General features: G+C 37.1%; 1 protein-coding gene across 1 annotated transcript in view; it reads right to left on the bottom strand.

The window, feature by feature from the left end:
• Positions 1–21,654, bottom strand: part of LOC145660477 (uncharacterized) — a 126,673-nt gene that overhangs the window by 61,677 nt on the left and 43,342 nt on the right. The window contains exon 4 of the mRNA XM_081725548.1: positions 6,111–6,293. Within this exon, the coding sequence (XP_081581674.1) occupies positions 6,111–6,293 (183 nt within the window). The remainder of the gene's footprint in view (positions 1–6,110; positions 6,294–21,654) is intronic.

Below are 21,654 nucleotides of genomic sequence, written 5' to 3'. Positions count from 1 at the left end.
ATGTCACTTCCCTCAAGAGTCGCCTCTGTTACTGACGTTGGTTGTCATTCCGTACCAGTATACACAAAAATTCTGCAGACATCATTATAATTGTTGTGTTTATTATCGCTGTCTAAATCTCAAATTTTTGCGTTGTGTTAACAAACGATACTCGCGCCCTTTTGTTGCGGAGACATTCCGACCCGTGCCCTTTTGATGAGGGGCGTTTTGATTCGGGCCTTCTGTCTCGGGCCCGTTTGTTGAGGAAATATTTCGACCCGGGCCCTTTTGACGCGGGCCTGTTTGACTCCGGCTTTATTTGACCCGGGTTCGTTTGACGCAGGGCCTTTTGACTCGGGTCCCTTTGTCGTGGAACACTTTTGACTTGGGTTCTTTTTATGAGGGGCGTTTTGATTCGGCCCCTTTTGACTCCAGCCCTTTAAACCAGCACCCTTTTGACGCACGGCCGTTTGACTAGGGCACTTTAGAAGGGGGACCCCATTGGACTCAGCTCCTTTTTATGAGGGGCGTTATGGTTCGGGCCCTTTTGTTGTGGAGACCTTTTGAACAGGTCCCTTTTGATGTGGGGCCGATTTCACTTGGGCCATTTTGTAGCGGGGTCCATTTCGACGCAGGCGCGTTTAATGCAGGTCCTTTTGACTCAGGTCTTTTGTCGTGAGATTCTTTTGACTATGGCCCTTTTGATGAGGGGCGTTTTGATTCGGGCCTTCTGGCTCGGGCCCTTTTGTTGAGGATACCTTTCGACCCGGGCCCTTTAGACGCGGGGCCGTTTGACTCCGGCTTTATTTGACCCGGGTCCGTTTGACGCAGGGTCTTTTGACTCAGGTAACTTTGTCGTGGAACCCTTTTGACCCGGGCTCTTTTTATGAGGTGCGTTATGATATGGCCTCTTTTGACTAGGGCCTTTTTAATCTGCGACCTTTTGACTTACGGAAGTTTGACTCGGGCCCTTTTGATGTGGGGTCGTTTTCACTCGGACCCTTTTGTAGCAGAGCCCCTTTTGACCCGTGCTCATTTGACGCAGGGCCTTTTGACTCGGATCCTTTTTTCGTGGGCTCCTTTTGACTATGGCTCTTTTTATGAGGGGCGTTTTGATTTGGCCACTTTTGACTCGGTCCCTTTTGACGCAGGGTCGTTTGACTCTGACTCTTTTATACCGGAGTCCCTTTTGACTCGGGCTTTTTTATGAGGTCGTTTTGTTTCGGGGCCTTTTGACTCGGGCCCTTTTGTTGCGAAGACCGTTCGACTCGGGTCCTTTTTATGAGGGGCGTTTTGATTCGGGCCCTTTTGACCCGAGCCCGTTTGACGCATGGCCTTTTGACTCGTGCCCTTTTGTTACGGAGATCGTTTGACTTGGGCCTTTTGTAGCGGGGCCCCTCTCGACCAGGGCCCATTTGACGGAGGGCTCTTTTGACTCGGGTCTTTCTGTCTTTGTCCTTTTGTTTGGCCCTTCTGACATGGAACCATATATATAACGCAGCAGCTGAAATACTTGTGGCAGGGGGCCTGGGGGAGTATGAGTAAATCGATGATCGATCAAGCCAGGGCGCAGTAAAATTAGTTACACCACTGTTCATATCTATTTCTTTCTATTCTCTCGATATCATGTCTGGAGATGAATGTTCTGACTAATAGGCTACAGTGGCGAAAGACGATATACGCTATCAATGATAAATGTTATGACTGTTAATATATATAGGGAATAAAACGAAAAATTCTATATCGGACTTCCCCTCCACCCATTGGAAAAAATCCTGCGGGCGTTAGTGATTATGATGTTGCTTAGTTACTGTATTATATTGTTCTATACACGGAATAAATACTTATGGGTTTTATATAATAATGAGAACCTTATTTACATTTATTACGGCCCTTGCTTTACGAGAAACATTTTCACGTTCAGCGTAATCAGTTTTCATTCTAAAATAATTACAGTGAGGCGAATGAAATAATTCACGCACAGATTTAGGACTTAGAATAATGTCTTGCGAACATGTAGTAAATCCCTGAAGATTAAAAAGCGCTAGTAGCAGTAATTAGCTTAGTCGTTTCCTATAGTCCCTTAGTGAATTACATAAATCTTACAGATGTTGTATCTCTTTCTTTCTCCTCTCTATACATCATGTCTGGAGATTAATGTATGGACAAATAGGCTACAGAGGCAATTTTAAAAAGTAAGATGATCTACGCTATCAGTGACAGATGTTGTGGTGTTTAACTTAACATATAAGGCAATAATACGAATCTTTTCAGAGATGACAGTGCACTGATGCTTCAAATCTGTGCCTTTACTCCCTATATCTACGTTATTTTCCTAGTCAAAATAAAACCTCTTCAAAATTAATCACAAATTCTTATGCAACCATCCCTTCTTTAGAGTACTGCGCTGTCACATACCCATCACGGCGATGTAAAGGCACTTTTGGCGACGAGGATACATTGCGTTATAACTCTCCTATTTGAGCTTTTTCGTTCGCGTTTTTTTTTTTTTTTCAAGTCCAGAGGCATTGCAGAAGACATTGCGGATGGTTTCACACCTTCCTGTGTCGAGACATAGGACGTGATGACGTCATAAGTCTAAAATTTATATTTTCGTGTAATACTTTTTGGGGGGGTTATGTAAAGTATTTTTGGCGGGCTTATTTTCGCACGTAGAAGATTGAAATTTTGCACAAACATGCAGTCCACCGAGTAGTATTTACCAGATTTTTTCTTCAGATTTCTGCGTTAAAACAGGGGGGATCCAGAGGGTCAAAAAGTTGAAAAAGGGATATTTTTACCAAAAAATCCCGTTTTTCCTTAATTTTCCGCCTTAGATACACGATGGAGACAAGTGAATGGTACCGCCTGAAAGTCAGTTCTATTCTGAAGAGAATGATGTACGACACATGGCCCTAGGGTAATTAGGGAAGTGTCAGGGAATTTTTATCAAAATATACTTCTGTATAGGGGAATTTCGGACATTTTCGGTACTATTTTTGTGCTGGCTTATTTTTGCACCTAGAAGATTGAAATTGTGCACAAACATTCAGTCCACCGAGTAGTATTTACCAGATTGTTTTCAGATTTCTGCGTTAAAACAGGGGGGTACAGAGGGGCTAAACGTTGAAAAAGGGAAATTTTTACCAAAAAATCCCTTTCACGGGATTTTCTCGCCTTAGATACATAATGGGGACAAGTGAATTGTACCGCCTGAAAGGCAATTTTATTCTGAAGAGAATGATGGGCGAAACATGACCCTAGGGTAGTTAGGGATGTCTCAGGAAATGTTTAAAAATTTCCCTCTGTATACGGGAATATGGGATATTGTCGGTATATTTTTTTTTGGCGGGCTTACTTTTGCACCTGGAAAATTGGAATTGTGCATAAACATTCAGTACACCGAGTAGTATTTACCAGATTTTTTTCAGATCTCTGCGTTAAAACAAGGGGGTCCAGGGGGAACTAAAAGTTGAAAAAAGGATATTTAGACCCGAAAAATCCCGTTTTTCCTCATTTTCCCGCCTTAGATACATGATGAAGACACGTGAGTCATACCGTCTGAAAGGCAGTTCTATTCTGAAGAGAATGATGGGAGAAACATGACCCTAGGGTAATTAGGAATGTCTCAGGAAATTTTTTACCTGAGATCATGGTGTTTTACGGTAATTTGGGGCATGGTGGGAATTCCTGATAAAATTTCTCCCGCCCTTGGTATTCAAGATAGAAACTTGAAATTTGGCACACACATTCAGCATACCAAGTACTATTTATCAGATTTTTTTAGATGGCTACGTTCACACAGGGTTGCTCCAGGGGGGCCAAAAGCGCGAGAAAAAATTTTCCCTCTGAAATTTTCCCTTTGACATCATTTTTCCCGCTTCTGGTATATGGTATGAGCATGCAAGTGGTATCATTTGAAAGCCAGCTCCATTCTGAAGAGAATGAGGTATGAACCATGATCCTAGGATAAATAATGACGATGCAGTAGCTGCTTGACTGAAAGTCTAAAAAATAGCCCAAAATCCCCGGATCTCTTAAGGGCTAATGGAACTCTGTTCCTTTTCTTATCTCCTAATTCATCATCGTTTTAGATGTCAGTGTATCCGGACACGAAATCAGAAACATGGGAGAAAGTTAAAAAAAATGTCTTTGTACTTTAATGGGATTCAACCCAACAACTAATAGGTTCTCGTGATCTTTAACTAATCGTCTCAGACCACACGACTACGATCACCATCTATCAAGTCCATTAAACATACTCGAGTACTCTCTTGTTACCAGATGAAGTGTCTTCTGCATTGTTTTATTTTTAAACCTAGTTCGCTCTGGCGCAAACACTTTATTGTATTTTTTATGTTTACGGTATATATTGGTATTACTTTCACAAATTATAGGTATTTTATATTGATATTTGTTCTACTTTATATTCATTCATAAATATTACGTAAATCATTAGCAACATTCAGGATCTTTTATGCAAATTTAGTGTTATCGAGTTGCATGTGCAGTGGAAACTTACGAACATCCACTCTACTGACGTTTCTGAACTGACACAATGGGAAGTTCTAACAGATTCTCAAAATGCTTCGCTCGTAAAATTGCTGAAAATTATCTCTCCTACAATATTAAAAACAATTTGTTAAAACAAAAATAACATTTTAATTGAGTATTTTCTTTTCTAGTGGGAGGTAAACTTCTCCAGAAAAAACAAACAAGAAAAAAAACATGCTTCTAGTTTATGGAATTGGATAATCACTCACATTATCTGCCTCAAGTCTCATTTACCTATTGAATCAAAAATTCACATGAGATGGAAATGTCCTCTGACCCGCAATTATTAAATATTTATGCTTTAATGCCTGAGTCTCTTTTGGCACCAAGGACGGTTTAAAGCAACGTGGCTGCTAGGTAAAGTAAACAAAAGTCAGCATGTATTTCACATTTATTTCCATGTAAGTATGTTCCTTTTCCGTTATCATTAATTCATTTCATTGAGCTGAGCGAAGCGAAGCTCATACTCGGGTTAGCCGTTTGGTTGTCCGCGAACTCCTCCTAGACCGTTTGGCTGATCTCAACCAAACTTAGCACGCTGATAGAGTATGTCGTGCTGAGTGACAACATAGGTCGAAATCAAAAATCCGATGTACCATCGAGGAATAATCACCGAAAAACGCTTCCTGATTACGTAGTTTAAGCTCGCTCAGCTCATTTCATTGCAATCGGGTATATCCATTGCATTCCTAGTATATTTATAATGTTCATAGGTTAGCGCAAAATGTATCTACTACATTCCGTTGGCAGATCGTATGCAACCCGTAGCAAAGCGTACATAAGCAAACTTGTCAGCCGTGTCTCACGAAAGTATCAAATAAAGCAGTGAAATTCAGTTGGAATTCGTATATCGTAATTTTGTAAGTTTCCATGTATCTTACACCAATGTGTGCTTTTTAAACAATAGTGGATTTGAGGCGAAGATGTATTGAATTTTCATAATGAAGTTTGTAACTTTTTGTAAGGCATATAGTTCCTCATTCTTTAAGTTATTCACATTAACAAACGAAACAATAACTTTCCTGATATTATTCTCGTTTACGAATAAACTGGTTCTATCTTTTAATATATTTTATCAATTGACATCATAACGCAATATACTTGAGAAGTTTATCAATCAATTTTCTCAACATGTTGAACATATAATAGGCATAATTGTTGATCTAACTCATACTTCTCTTATTAGTTCAGAATCAAATTACATATTTCGTTGTGGTAAAGAGTTGCGAGTGCAAATAACGTATGGCTAAATAAATAATATGACGAATAAAAATCGTAAGTTTGATATTCGCAAATAAATATATGTTATTTATCTTGATATTTTTTTTTATTTGTAAATGTGATAAATCAGATTTGATATTATATGTAACTCAAAAGTAGCGAGTAGCTTATTTTTAAAAAATCGGAATGAAATCAGGCTGCAAAATGAATTCAGAGCTTTTCACTCAATCTGATAACCTTAAATAGTATGAAACTTCTGAAAACTTGCATAATCATATGAAAAATCTATAAAAATAATTTTAAGCGAAAGTTTTAGAAATAGTAAATTCACAGTGAAATTATGTCTGTAAGCTCACCAGAACAAGTGTTGCTGGAATTAACCACGCAGACAGACAATAAACTTTAAGAATGTTCCTATCCTTGCAAAGTAGACGGAGGTAGACGTGGAAAGAGAGAAGGAACAGCCAGAAACAAGAGACCAGGTGGAGATAATGGAGTAACAGAGCCACTGCTTCACAACGATTTCGACTTTCTGTAGCCTGAAAAGAAAAAAAAGTTAAAACGTCAGTAAGGTAAATAATTCATTTTATCATGGTCAATCAAAACAGTTTTATATTTTATATAGCTGCTTACCGTAATTATTGTTTTCTTTAGAAATGTCCATTCCAAACCTAGTTAAATAAACCAGTATATGTGAATAATGAATTCTTAATTGTTAGAATGCATGTATCAGGGGTAAAAGTGGATCTGAAAAGCTAGGTGAACGCATGACGTCACGCCGTCCCCGCGCCTATCTTTCTCCATTATATTTTTAGGAAGTGAAGGGACGCTATATATATTTTTGGAAGTGGGGGAACTACATCCTCCAGCGTTCTCAATAACTTTTACCGCTGCATTCATCTTAACCCACAGTGGACCTCCAAAATTCTGGTATGAATACTTTAGAATAAATATAAATACGTTAGAATAGCTATAACCTATTTTTTTTATTTTTACTATTATACAACATCTGGGACGTCATTCGAAATGTTACTTTATTTCTTGCTTAAATAGCATTTGTAGTTTTAAACAAATAAAAATAAGGTAAATATAAAACATCGCTCCATGAAATTTGTCCTCATTCAGTTGTTTGCTATAGACTCTCTAGATTATGGCTTCCTAACCACTTCCATACCGAGGTACCTGGCTGGAAACCACAAAATTAATTTTAATTGAGAAGTAATGCTGTTTTAAAAGTTCATACTTTTAAAATTCATATTGTTAGATTTAGATAGAAAAAAGTTTGTGTTGTAATTGGATATTATTAAAATTTTAAGTGGGTTTTACTACAATTTTACATTATATCTTTTTCACATTTGCATGGATTGATATAGGGTAACCAAGAAAGTTCTGTGGCTTTTTCACCCACCACCTAGATGTACACTCATGTCCAAAATGATTGTCGCATATCTATAATTGTCTTCTTGTAAGAATATAATTTGATAATGATTTTGCAGGGTATTTTTAATACCGATACTATGTGTATAATCGGGAAATGTATATTTGTGGTAAATTTCATAGGAAAAGAATTATAAATACGAAAATTAGAATGAGTAAAACAAAATGTTGCTGAATGGACAAGAAAGTTTTATTTTCGTTTTATTGTTCTTATTTACTGCTTTTTTGACATGAAATTTGTCACAAACATGACTTTGCCGATTGTACACATACTAACAATATAAGAAATACCGGGCGGATTCGTTATCAAATTATATTCTTGCAACACTATGTTTATAGACATGCGACAATAATTTTGGACATGAGTGTACATGGGAGATCAAAAATAGTACCCATCAGCATCGACGACCTTCTGTCAACGTTCTGGAAGGCCATGGATTCCATCGCGGTAGAACTTTGTGGGTCGTGAAGCGAAGAAGGTATCAGGTGCATTTTTCATTGTCCAAGGAATGGAACAGGTGATAATCGTGTAACGGATCCTTCTGAATCCGTGACATTGATTCTTACAGTTATCGATCATGTGTTTTGTTGGTATTCCACGATGTAAAAAAATGATTTGCGTTTATCTGGATATGAATTTATTAATTTTCTATAGTGTACAACCGCATTCTCAAGCTGTACCGGGTATTCACCCGTTCGTATATTTCCTTAGGTTGTAGTTCTCAGTTAAATAATTTGATTTATAAATAAGATAAATTAAAGGTAAATTTAAATTATATATATTGCTTAAGGACTACACATGATTAGATATTTTTAAGTTCCAACGTTTATAAACTTTTAATCAAAATTTAGCTACAGTAACAAATGTGCAAGCTAAAATTTCTTTATCAGTATAGTGCATTCTGATTATATGTAATTATTTATATTTTAAACTTAGTCTATTTTCCACACAAAGAAATTAATTATTACGAATATTAAACTATTAATATTGCAAATGATGTCGAACAGTGCATGAACGTTGATGGCTGTAATTGCTTCTCTTAATCGGTTCTTGCCATTTATAAGTACGGGCAGTTGAAATTGATAGCAACCAAACAAATGACCTGCGAAGTTCAAAGAGGAAGTAAAGAAATAGTGCTATATAAAATAGATATTTTATACATTTTCGGATGAAATAATTTAGTATCAACATTTATTTAGGAATTATGGGAGTGAATTTTGAATGTTAAATATGATTCAAGGGAATAATGTTCTTATGGGGCGTTTACACTTGGTCGATTTAGTCGCACGGCTAAATCGACTCGCTGCATTTGCGACTAAATCGAAGCAACTAGACCGAATGAGATCGATGGATGTGTTCAATTGTTTCAACCGAAATTGAATGCTGCTTGTCGACTCGCTCTCCTCTGGTCGATTCCAAATCGACTGGCAATTTTAAAGATGTCCAAGCAAAAAGTAATTGGTACAATTTGCGGTGTTATAGCAGAAGAAAATAGAATCGACCACAGAAAATAGAACGTCTTTCAATTCAGTTGCTAGTCGATTAGTCGCTTTCGATCAACAAGCGATTAAGTTGAAGTCCTGTTTACACGGTCGATTAAGTTGAAAGTGACGTCAATTCAACTAAATCGAACGCAAATCGACTAAGTGTAAACGCCCCATTACGGAGATACATTCTAGTTTGTTGATAGCTCGGCATTAGTTGTTAGGTGTGACGTATGAATATAATTTGAAAAACCATAATCGGTTTATGCGTCGGGACGAGTCCTGCTATTATTCGATTTGAGTTATCAAATTTACATTTTGGGCCATTTTACCTATGCAAAATAATTGATTGAAACTTTTGATAATGACAATAGAAGCAATGAAGTAACCTGAGTAGGACTTCGTACGTGAATTTCATTGTAGACTATGGATTTTACACCAAGATGATGATTCGTTTGTAATACTGTAACGTGGTGTTCTGACACCCTCAGATAATCTCTATCAGTCATGGGAATATACTGCAGGCACAACGAGGAAGTTTATTTGGGACTCGAACGGTGCTGGATGGACCGGAGTTACTTTGGCAGACATCTGCTAACAAATTATCAGGGTTGCAAGACCACAAAAATTATGGCGAAAACTTTCACAAAGAAATGAAAAATATCAAAGAACGAACAGTTTTAAAGAAACACTAGAATTGAAAGCTACTATTTCTTGAAAATCTAAATATAACCAGACTTCAGAATAATTGCAATGGAAAAGTACCATTATATTTAAAGGGAAAATACAAGTAATTCTTGATTTTTCGTTATCTGCTCTGAGCCCTACAACGTAGCACATCATCAAAATAGCTCTAAATCACACAGTGGGTATCACACTCTTATTTTCCAAAATGTAAGAAAAATTGAAGACGTGTCTCACATCGTAACGGCACGGTAACCATTATATTCAAAGAGAAAATACAAGTAATTCTTCATTTTTTCCTTATCTGCTCTGAGCACTACTACGCAGCGCATCATTAAAATAGCTCTAAATCACACAATGGGTATCACACTCTTATTTACCAAAATCTCAGAAAAATCGAAGGCCTGTTTCACATCGTAACGGCACGGTAAACATTATATTGAAACAGAAAACACAAGTAATTATAGCTTTTTCATTATCTGCTCTGAGCCCTACAACGCAGCGCATCATGAAAATAGCAATAAATTAGAATAATGGGGACCACACTCTTATTTTCCAAAATATAAGAAAAAAATCGAAGGCATGCCTCACATCGTAACGGAAAGGAAAACATTATATTGAAAGGAAAAAAGCAAGTAATTCTTGATTTTTCGCTATCTTCTCTAAGCGCTACAACTCAGCGCATCATTAAAATAGCCCTAAATCACACAATGGGTATCACACTCTTGTTTCCAAAAATCTCAGAAAAATCGAAGGCATGTCTCACACCGTAACGGAAGGGTAAACATTAAATTGAAAGGGAAAATACAAGTAATTTTCGATTTTTCGTTTCTGCTCTGAACCCTACAACACAGCACATCATGAAAATAGCCCTAAATCACACAGTGGCTATCATACTCTTATTTTCCAAAATACAACAAAAATTAAAGGCGTGTCTCACATCGTAACGGCACGATAAACAATATATTGAAAGAGAAAATATAAGTAATGATGTGCTGATATTGTAGGCAAAACCCCGAAAGTTACCAAAACCCCTCCCGAAACAAAATCGTAAATACGCCGCTGATGTCAGTTTTCATAGCATCTGGCATGTATAAATTTAAAAATATGTTTACTTTAACATAACTAAAAATAACGAAAATATTTGGTATTTTTTGTAATTTTCAGTGAAATTTTGAAACTTTGAAGCAACAGTTCTCACAGAAGATATTATCTGATTTGAAAAAAAATCTATACCTGTAATGTCCATGTGGATGGGCCACTTTTGCCAGGTATTACATTTCGTTCTGAAAAAAAGTGGCAAAACGACCCACCCTAGTGTGATACCCGTTGTGTGATTTAGGGTTATTTTGATGATGCGCTTCGTTGTAGGGCTCAGACCACATAACGAAAAATTCAGAATTACTTGTATTTTCTCTTTCAATATAATGTTTACCGTGCCATTACGATGAGACACGCCTTCAATTTGTCTTATATTTTGGAAAATAAGAGTGTGATACTAGGGTGCAGCGTTTTACCACTTTTTTCTCGGAATGAAATGTAATACCTGGCAAAAGTGGCCAATCCACATGGACATTTCAGGTATAGATTTTTTTTCAAATCAGATAATATCTTCTGTGAGAACTATTGCCTCAAAGTTTCAAAATTTACCTGAAAATTACAAAAAATACCAAAGTTGTTCTTTAATTTTAGTTATGTTAAAGTAAACATATTTTTGGTTAAATACATGTCAGTTGCTATGAAAACTGACATTCAAGTATAAAAATGCCAGTTATATGCCCTTGGGGGAAATAGGGGTGCCTCCTTTGGGGCCAGAAAAAAGGGCAAATTCAGTACAGTTGGATTGGCCACTTTTGCCAGGTATTACATTTCGTTCCGAAGAAAAAGTGGCAAAACGACCCACCCTAGTGTGATACCCCCTGTTTGATTTAGGGCTATATTGATGATGCGCTGCGTTGTAGGGTTCAGCTCAGAAAACGAAAAACAAGAATCACTTATATTTTCTCTTTCAATATAATGTTTTCCTTGCAGTTACGATGTGAGACACGCCTCTGATTTTTCTTATATTTTGGAAAATAAGAGTGTGATACCCGTTGTGTGATTTAGGGCTATTTTGATGATGCGCTTCGTTGTAGGGCTCAGAGCACATAACAAAAAATACAGAATTACTTGTATTTTCTCTTTCAATATAATGTTTACCGTGCCGTTATGATGTGAGACACGCCTTTGATTTTTATTATATTTTTGAAAATAAGAATGTGATACGCATTGTGTGATTTAGCGCTATTTTAATTATGCGCAGAGCTGTAGCGCTCAGAGCAGATAACGAAAAGTCAAGAATTACTTTTATTTTCTGTTTCAATATAATGTTTACCGTGCCGTTACGATGTGAAACACGCTCTCGATTTTTCTTATATTTTGGAAACTATGAGTGGGACCCCTACTGTGTGAATTAGGGCTATTTTGATGATGCGCTGCATTGTAACGTTCAGAGCAGATAACGAAAAAGAAGAATTATATTTATTTTCTCTTTCAATATAATGTTTACCGTGCCGTTACGATGTGAGACACGCCTTCGATTTTTCTTATATTTTGGAAAGTAAGAGTGTGTTAGCTATTTTGTGATTTAAGGCTATTTTGATGATGCGCTGGATTGTAGGATTCAGAGCAGATAACGAAAAATCAGAATTACCTATATTTTCCTTTTAAATATATTTTTAACCATGCTAATGCAATTGTTCTGAAGCCTTGATTATATTTCGATTTTAAAGAAGTAGTAGCCTTCTATTGCATGTTTTTTAGTGTTCGTTTGTTGTTTTTTTTAGTTCCGTTTAATTTTTTTCATAATCATTGTTGTGGTCTTGCAACCCTGAAAATTTGTTGGCAGATGTCTGCCAGAGTAACTCCGGTGCTGGATGGTATAACTGTTTTATAAGGTAATCCCTAATCAATTATTTACTTCACAGGAGTTCGGATAGCTGCAGCGGGAATCCCAGGATGACTGATTAATACGATAAATTTTGCGATAGGTTTACATACAAAGCTTTTTTGTCTAGTTCTTAGTGGTGGCACTAGCGGCAGTGAAAATTAAAAACTAATCAGTGATAAAGAAATTTCTATAAGTTTTATTTTTTTCGTGTGTATTTGAACAGTGTGGTGATGATGATGATTCGTAGCTAATTACCGGTAGCGTCATGCACTTCAGGTTCATAGTGGGAATGTCTTATAGCTGTAATCACGTGACAAATATAAATTCTCGATTTTCATAATATTCTAAATTCTTTAGTTGATTATTAAATTTTGTAATTAATGAATGCTAACGTACGAAATGAACTTCGACGGTACCAATCATTCACAGTTGCCTGCCTCAGAAAACCTCTATCTTGTTACCATACGATTCATGCAATATTTAGAAATGAACCAATTTAAGAAATACAGATAATATTGTTATTATCATATTGTCTGCTTAGTTGTGCCATGCTGGATATTGGGATTTATCTATAATCAGCTTCTAGTATAATGCAGTAATGAACGATTTTATTTTTAAGTTCAAGTCAATGCCTCACATTCCATATATGTTTTCTTCATATAAATATATCATTCCTCATTATTTTTTTTTATTGTTGAATAATTATAGAATTTTCATACTAAGTAATAATTATTTGGAGAAGCAAATACAGCTGGAAATATTGATATATTGTATCGCCAATGTCATAAATCCACTGCTCTGCTCCTTCTTAACTCAAGATAATTAATTTATTAGTAGTAGTAATAATGTATGTCATTTAATGTTCGTGTGATGGCATGGCTTATATAAACTTTGTAATATTCGTAAGAATAAATAATTATAGTGTAAGATGACCTTTACCCTAATCATTTTTTTAGTCATTGCAAGACAACCCTGATGTATAATATCCCAGTTTCTTAGCAGGCGCTAGCAGGCCCTATTTATATTGTAAAGATTTCTCGGGTAGAGCAATAAATGTACTCGGGATTTGGACTTTTTCCCTTCACCCTTTTTATTACAAAAGTTTTATGTACACAAATTATAGTAAGAAATTCCTCTATTATTTAGGTAAGATTAGGTAGGAGCCCGGTGTCCAAGCGTCGTGGGCTTTGGGATTAGGTACTCTCGTGAGAGGGGTGTAGATTAGGTTTCTCTCTCTCGGTGACCGTGCGTCGTGAGAAAGAGGATAGGAACCCGTTGACCGAGCGTCGTGGGTATAAGGATAGGTACCTCTCGGCGACCAAGCGTCGTGAGAGGGGTTTTAGGTGTTGTAATCAATCCGTGAAGATTGATGTTGGTCGAGGTGTGCAGGTCCTTTTTATTCTGTCTTGTCGGCTTCCATCGTGGGTACTCGTCCTTCCGACTGTTGGCGATGGTGATCGACTCCTCTTCGGGAACGTCGTCTGTTTGTTTGTGTTTATTATTAACACATGTAGTTCACACGTGGTTATTGCCTGGTACGGCAACGTGGAGATCCTTACACCCCCGGGGCGTAGAAAAAATAAGCCACTGGATTATTTTTTCGTGTTTGTGCCAGCACGTGGAGTCCGCATATTGGGCACAATAGACACTGGAAAACACTATATCACTGAAACACAAAATCAAAGTTAAAAAGCACTGGTCACTGATATCACTGTTTGAGATATTAGCACATAAGTTTTAAAGTTGAAGTTGGAGCACTGACAGTTTGTCCTCTTAATCTAAGCAGGATCCGTATATTACGTCATCTCCCTCAAAGGAGAGGTTGTCGAAGCTCTGGTGATTACAGTTAATAGTTATAACTACGTCACTGATGGTAATGTCCATAGTATATGTTATGAAGTTCGCACGTCATATGGTGCTGTTATATAAAAAGTTTCTAATATTGGTCTAGTTCTGGCTAGTACTAGTGAATAGATGACAGAACATACTTAGAGAACGGTTAAAGTTATTACATTGATAATTGTAGTCACGGCGGAAAAAAGGTTGCCAATCAAAAGTCCTGATTTTCCGAACACTCTGTATATGTAAATTAATGTGTTAGTGATAGTTATATGATACGCAGCGGAGAAGCGAAGAGAAAAAATGTAGCTGGCCTTGTGAAGTTCGTTCGCTCGAAGTCGAAAGAAAATGCTGGCTTGCAATTTTGTTCACTAAAGGAAATTGTATGTATGGATGCTTGTTCATATGACAGAATGCAGGTTGGTTAGGAATTATAAGAGTGAAAAAAAAAGACAAGGGATCGCTTGCGATTTGAATACTAAGGTGGGTACTAGATTTGGTCACTTCAAATAGTTAGCTGTATCATATGCTGTATCTTGTTTTCTTCTATTCCATATTTTATTTCTTGTCTCGCTTTTTTTTCTTCTTTGCCGCTGAAACATGAAGAGTGCGCTTCGCATATCGCTCGTTTATATCTGCTGGGATTATCTTACTGTGTATTTCAGATGTAAAGAATCACGGGCAATAACCAATGGTGCGCGATATTCCGCGCGGTGTTGCCGGATCATGGACTCCCCTTTCCCTTCTCACTCTTCCTCCAGTTGAGATTATGACACATACATTTGCAACATTATTCGCAATGTAAATATACTATTCCAGCAAACTCAAGAATTTTGACTGTGCATCCTAGAGGTATATATAGCAATTAAATTACTTACCTATTAGCTTTTCCATTGGATATGCTAAACACTCGTCTTCTTCAACACTACTTTCACTATCGTCTATGTCAGTTAATATTTCGTCAATTGTCTGAATCTGAGTCTAGTAAATTTATCATGGGCTAAAAAAATGTAAACACAAAAAATAATTCTTCGAGCCTGATTTCGTAGCACTTTATTTTTTATTTTTATTTATTTATTTATTTATTTTAAAGAAAGCTCCGCACTTTTACTCGGTTTGCTTAAAGACATTGTCAACTATAATTTTGGAGAAGAAACGAACTACCACGAAAGAAAGTAACCCAGACACTGATGAATTCTATTTATGCTAGAAGAGAAGTTACGTTCCAACACAACTAGCACCTTTGTTTCCTTCTCAGTTTTCATAACAAATAACAATCTTGGGCTTGGTCTAGGTCACACAAAAACAATCCGTCTGATTCCTAAGCAAGTCCATATGATCGAGTTTGTTTTGGGTTACGATAATTTACGACACCATTCAGACGCCTGGTGCTTTTGAATCCCTGCTGGAGGAGGAAAGAGGGAATAAGTGGTCGCATATATGTAAGGCAGTGAAACGTGAAGGAAAAAAAACATACTGCGTTTTTTCTGTCGAGTAAGAAAGAATTTATCCCGAAGTAAATTTCAAAACAATATTCCCATACTTTGTTCTTACGATGTTAGGCATATTATATATATATATATAAATATATATATATATATATATATATATATATATATATATATATATATATATATATATATATATATATATATATATATATATATATAATATAAATGAATCAGATTCCAAAGGCGTGTAGCCACGGGGGAAAAGGGGGCCCAGTCTTTCCAAACTATTTCCAACTCCAAAATGAGGTTCGTGGTATGTGTTTAATAAACTTATTTAATAGTTAATGCAAATGAGAGACGTTTATAATAAAATATGAAAATTTTAAAAATATCAAACATCATCAATACGGTTTCTGTACCTAATTAAAACAACTAAAATTAACCATATGCTTTATATTCTCATTTCCCTAACTGGGAGCACACCGTATGAACTCTCTATTAGATTATTGCATAATAATATCTGAGTTGATATTTATTCGAGTTTTTTCCCTTTACTGTTTTAACCCATATAAATACAAAGTCAGATAAACAGACTGCTATAAACAGCATTTGTTTTCTTATGAATAGGTTATTGATTCATCTACAATCCGGTTTTCAATTCAGTACTGTCAAGATCCGTCTTTTGATAAGGTAGCATCGTGAAAATATAACATGTGTATAGTGTGTATGGTGAGTTAAAATGCTTTCATGTTCTGAAAGAGATCATTTGTTCTCTTTTAAATGTGTGAAAAGCTTTCCTCCCCCTGAAAGTAATGTTCCCCTAGAACAACCTGCTGGTTACACCCATGATTATTCTGTAATAAAAGTTGAGTTCTATTTCCAAATTGAAGAAAAATCCACTGGAAATTAGACGCGGGACTCATCGCTCGTTTTACTAATTGTTTTATATGGAAACCTTTAAATGCGTGTATCATAACAACCAGTTGACATAAAAAGATGTAGTTTTCACGTATGTGTTTGTAATTCTTTTCTCTACTTCGTAAAGTGAGCAGTTGATGTGCTAATACAATATTTCTAATAAGCGCCTCTGGTATTGTCAAGATTCGCAGTAGCGCGAGAAGTCAGCGTGCAGGACTGCTTGTCGCGAATTGTCAACACCGCTCAAAGCCAATTGAACGCCGCGTGAAGCCAACTCAAGGCCATGCCGTTTATCATTTGAAATCTGCAATAGTCTTGGTTTTCTCTCTTCTTATCTTCTCTTTTCTTCTTCCTAGCTGGTGAATACGTCATCATTATCATTGTATATGTATTCTTCGGCGGCGTGAAATGGCTTAATCCTGTCAATGGTAATATTCTGTTCTCTCTCCCTGAAATTATGGGGCATGCGAACTCGATAGAGATTATTGTTTAGTTTTGAGATTATTGTAGCCGGTCCGCAGTATCTATCGGTCCATTGTGATGACTCTCCAATTCTTCGAAAGGGAAAGTAAATGAGACAGAAGGGGGATAATATCAGCGTATGCGTCATCCTTACGCTGCTCTTCTCGTAAGTTCTTCAAAGATCCTGAGTATTCTATTTGGAGAATGGGTTCCTCTAGTGAATTGGATCTGTATGCATGTAGATCTTCGATTGCCTGATGTGGGTCCATGGGTTCTGAAATATCACTGCTATTCTGCTATAAGCGGCTGATGATATCAGCCGGATGTTTCTTTCCTTCGATGTGACAGATATCGAAATTATAGTCAGCTAAGAAAAGTCTATGGCGAGTGTATTTTCCTACCCTGTCCGGGTGACTACGTAAAGAGGTTAGACATTTTGCGTCTGTAAACAATTTAAATTTACGATTGAGTAAGAAATATCTAAATTTGCGTAAAGCACATATAAAAGCGTATAGTTCTTTTTGCCATACTGAGCTCTTGATCTCAGTTTTTGTGAGACGTCTGCTACAATAAGAAACGATTCTTTCTTCGTTAGATTTGGGATCAAAACAAGCTAATAGCCCTCCAATCTGGTGAGAGGATGCATCTGTGTATAGCCTTATCTCTAGCTTTTCGTCGAAATGATAGAGAGAAGGGGCATTCAAAATGTCTTCTTTCAACTTCTCAAATAATTCGTCATGTTTTTCTGTCCATTTAAATTTGGCATTTTTAGTAAGAAGTTGCTGGAAAGGTTCTATCTTGGTCGTGAAGACCTTGATATGACTTCGTAAATAAGCTCTTAAGTATGCGTTTGGTCGTTGGCTTTTTAAAATTCTTGATCTTCTTTGCGATTTTTGGTGAGATGCTTATCTTCTCTCCGGATACAAAGAATCCTAGTACTGGGAGTTCTGTATATAACAGGTGCGTCTTCTTGGGGTTGGCTCGGTAGTCGTGTTTCCTTAATTTTTGAAATAAAAGCTCCAAATCTGAAAGTTGTTGTTCCCACGTATAAGAACCAATGACGATGTCATCTGCGAAATTGGTAATGCGTTTAGGTAAGCAGTTTAGTAGCATTTTAATTACTATAGTCAAAGATTGAGAAGAGGAACAATGTCCCATTACGCATCTAAGGAATTTATAACTTTTGCGTGTATGATTTACCTCGAAAGTCATATATTTAGTGCTTTTTGGATGCAATTTTATTTGAAAATAGGATGCGAGATGTCCTAACTTGAAATTAGGTTTTTCCCTTTTAAAACCTGTAAAACGTCCTCTGTATTTTGAAATGGAATGCTTAGGTATTTTGTATAACTATTGCATGCCTGGAGGTTCAACACAAGCCTGAAATCTGAACTGTTTGGCTTTTTGATCGCAAGTAAAGGTGAGGAGAAATTACTAGTCTGCGTCTCCGTTGTGATTTTTGCATCTAATAGCTGTTGTATCTGCTTATCAATTTGATCTCTTATCCCTAATGGAATTGGTGGGGAACGGTGATGGAATGACGCACTTTTATCTATACGAATTTTGTGTTCATATCCTCTAAAATAGAATATGTCCTCTGGGCTGTATGAAAACACGTCCCTGTACTTATACAATAAATTGGTTACAGCTATTCGCTGGTATTCTGGTAAATCCGGATTTATATCAAAAAGGTTAATGTTAAAAGATTTAGCAGTTTGCCTTAATCTTTCCTTTATCTCTTCTTGAGTACGAAATTGATGCGCTTTCTTTTCGTCTTCTTCTATTCTAAATGAAAATTCTTCCACGCCCTCCTCTGTATACGCCACTGGTGTACCTTTATTTAATGTTATTATTCGTGACGTGGGATTGGAAATGAGTAATGTAAGGTCGTTACTCGGTACTCTCATGGTCATTGCCTGTAAGCCGTATCGGTCTAATAATGATTGCAATGGAGTAATGTAAAATGCAGCGTGATGAATTGTTTCTTTTTGAATCGATACAGGGAAGTAGAAATGTGATTTCGCTGGAATCGTAACTTTACTTGCTGTGATTACGTTTGCATTCCTTTGCAAGTGCAAAGAGTGCGTAGTGTCTCGTGACATTTCTTCCGATTCTTGCTTTTTCATTGGAAACGTAGGTTTCCTAGGTTTTCTGTATAATGATATGGATTTATTCTCCAAGTCTATTTGAGAGAAAAGTCTTGTGAGAATGTCATTCCTAAAAGTCGGATTAAAGTCAGCATCTATGATGCGGAAGTAATGTGAAAAAGTGGTGTTGCCAATTTTAAATTTAATTAAAGCTATTTCTTTTAAACTTATAACTTTGGTGGCAATGCCCTTGATACGAGTTTGAAATGGTATCAGCGTACATTTTGGGGGTACGTCCCTTCTTGACCATAGACTAAGACTAGAACCAGTGTCTATTATAGTTGGTAGACTGCTTGTATTTATATTAATTTGAGTAAAAGTTTATTATTTTCTATTCCCAATTTAACGTGTTCACGATGTTCATTATTGGTCGTCTGAGTGAAAAATTTGGCGTCCGTGCCCTTAAAAGTTTCTGCTGTTGCTTGCTCTTCTTGATTGCCATCACATTTTAATTGTGGTGGTGTCTGTGTGGCCCGCGCCGACTTTTCAGAAATGGCCAGCTAGGCTAGACTTTGGCCTGCGAGCAAATCTATGTGTTTCCCTAGTTGGAATTTTTTGGATTATTCCAACACGTGGATGCTCCGTGGTTCTTCTTGTAACAAATTGAGCAGACTGATATTTTGTCGCCCTTTACAAAATGGTTCTTTTTTTCTACCACCGTTATTTCCTTTGTTGCTATTCTTCGCATTCGCTTTTCGTCCGTTGTTACGCCTATAATTAGACTTCATGGCATTCTGTGCTACCATTAACGATAACTCGGCCATTTGATTTGCTAATTTGGTAAGGTCCGTGTGAGGAGGTTGTGAGGGCGGGTTTTGACTTTGGTGGGGGGTGCGGATTCGAAACTTCAGGTGCAGAGGAAGTTGACTGGGGAGGGAAGATATTCTGCGATGGAGGTGCAGAAGGTAACGATTGCGAATAACTAGGAGCAGGTTGGGTGTGATGCACAGTAGAAGTTGGCTGTTGTGCATAGGTTGGCATGTATGAATTAGAATTCGTTTGGCTATAATGGTCGTACAAAGTGAGTGGCGGTTAGGTTGGCCGATTAAAGAATGAATTTCCTGTGACAATTCTACATAATTACTCTTCTGCATGAGATCTTGAGCTTTTTCCAGTTCGTGGAGTCGATCCTGCAGCCGCTGGATTGTTGGAAAGGATTCTAACACTATCTTTTGCAGCAAATTTCGTTGTAGTCCTAACGAAAGAAAATGAATTTTCTGTTCCTCTGAAGCCTCTGTCTTCAGCTGTCTGATAGCCCTCAATTTCCTTAAGAAATATGAATCGACCGATTCATTTTCGTTTTGTTGAATTTGAAAAATTTCTATTTCCGCCTTATACACTGGTATATTTGGGCGGGACAGAGAAACTAATTTGGTTTTCAGCTGTTCGTAATTTAGTGTGTCGAATTGATTCAGATTTTGCAATTGTAAGACAAAATCAAGAGCTACGTCCTGTAGATACATAGGAAGAATTTCTTTCTTCTTTACGGGGGTCCAAGCCTGAAGTAAAGCCAAATGATCAAACAGCATGATCGTCAGTACTGTGACCAGAATATCTAGTTAAGTGAGGAATATTAAGAGGTATGCGGGGGCCTGATTCTGCCATATTGTTATCACCTTCTTTATATGTATTTTTCCCAGATCTTGTTGTCAGTATAAATACCTGCCAGCCTGTAACGAATCAATCTACCGTTAAGAGTAATGAGAGTATTTATGATAATACGGATACTATCGTTTATATGATCCTGCTTTTTAGTAGCACTTACACTGTATTGTTTAAAAAGTTTTTAAGTCCGTGTTTTCGTTAATAAAAAGAGCGCCCCGTAGGAAAGTCCTTTTAGTGTCTGTCAAATAGACGCCGACGCATCTACCATGTAAAGATTTCTCGGGTAGAGCAATAAATGTACTCGGGATTTGGACTTTTTCCCTTCACCCTTTGTATTACAAAAGTTTTATGTACACAAATTATAGTAAGAAATTCCTCTATTATTTAGGTAAGATTAGGTAGGAGCCCGGTGTCCAAGCGTCGTGGGCTTTGGGATTAGGTACTCTCGGTGACCGTGCGTCGTGAGAAAGAGGATAGGAACCCGTTGACCGAGCGTCGTGGGTATAAGGATAGGTACCTCTCGGTGACCAAGCGTCGTGAGAGGGGTTTTAGGTGTTGTGATCAATCCGTGAAGATTGATGTTGGTCGAGGTGTGCAGGTCCTTTTTATTCTGTCTTGTCGGCTTCCATCGTGGGTACTCGTCCTTCCGACTGTTGGCGATGGTGATCGACTCCTCTTCGGGAACGTCGTCTGTTTGTTTGTGTTTATTATCAACACATGTAGTTCACACGTGGTTATTGCCTGGTACGGCAACGTGGGGATCCTTACAATATGTATTATGTCTAAGTAATGGATATATGAAGATACGAGCTGCTGTGCTGAGGCCAAATTTACTGTCTAGGCAACTGTCATGTATATGCGATGATGGATGTTTCTTTGTTATTTCTGAGTCAATAAACATATTGAACAGGTTATTTTTCATTTCATTTTAAGCGCAGTTACA

This window comes from Thermobia domestica, chromosome 9 (genome assembly GCF_964235325.1).
Source record: "Thermobia domestica chromosome 9, izTheDome1.hap1.1, whole genome shotgun sequence".
NCBI classification, from domain to species: Eukaryota; Metazoa; Arthropoda; class Insecta; order Zygentoma; family Lepismatidae; genus Thermobia; species Thermobia domestica.
Note: the sequence above shows the minus strand (reverse complement) of the source record. Positions and strands in the feature narration are given on the sequence as shown.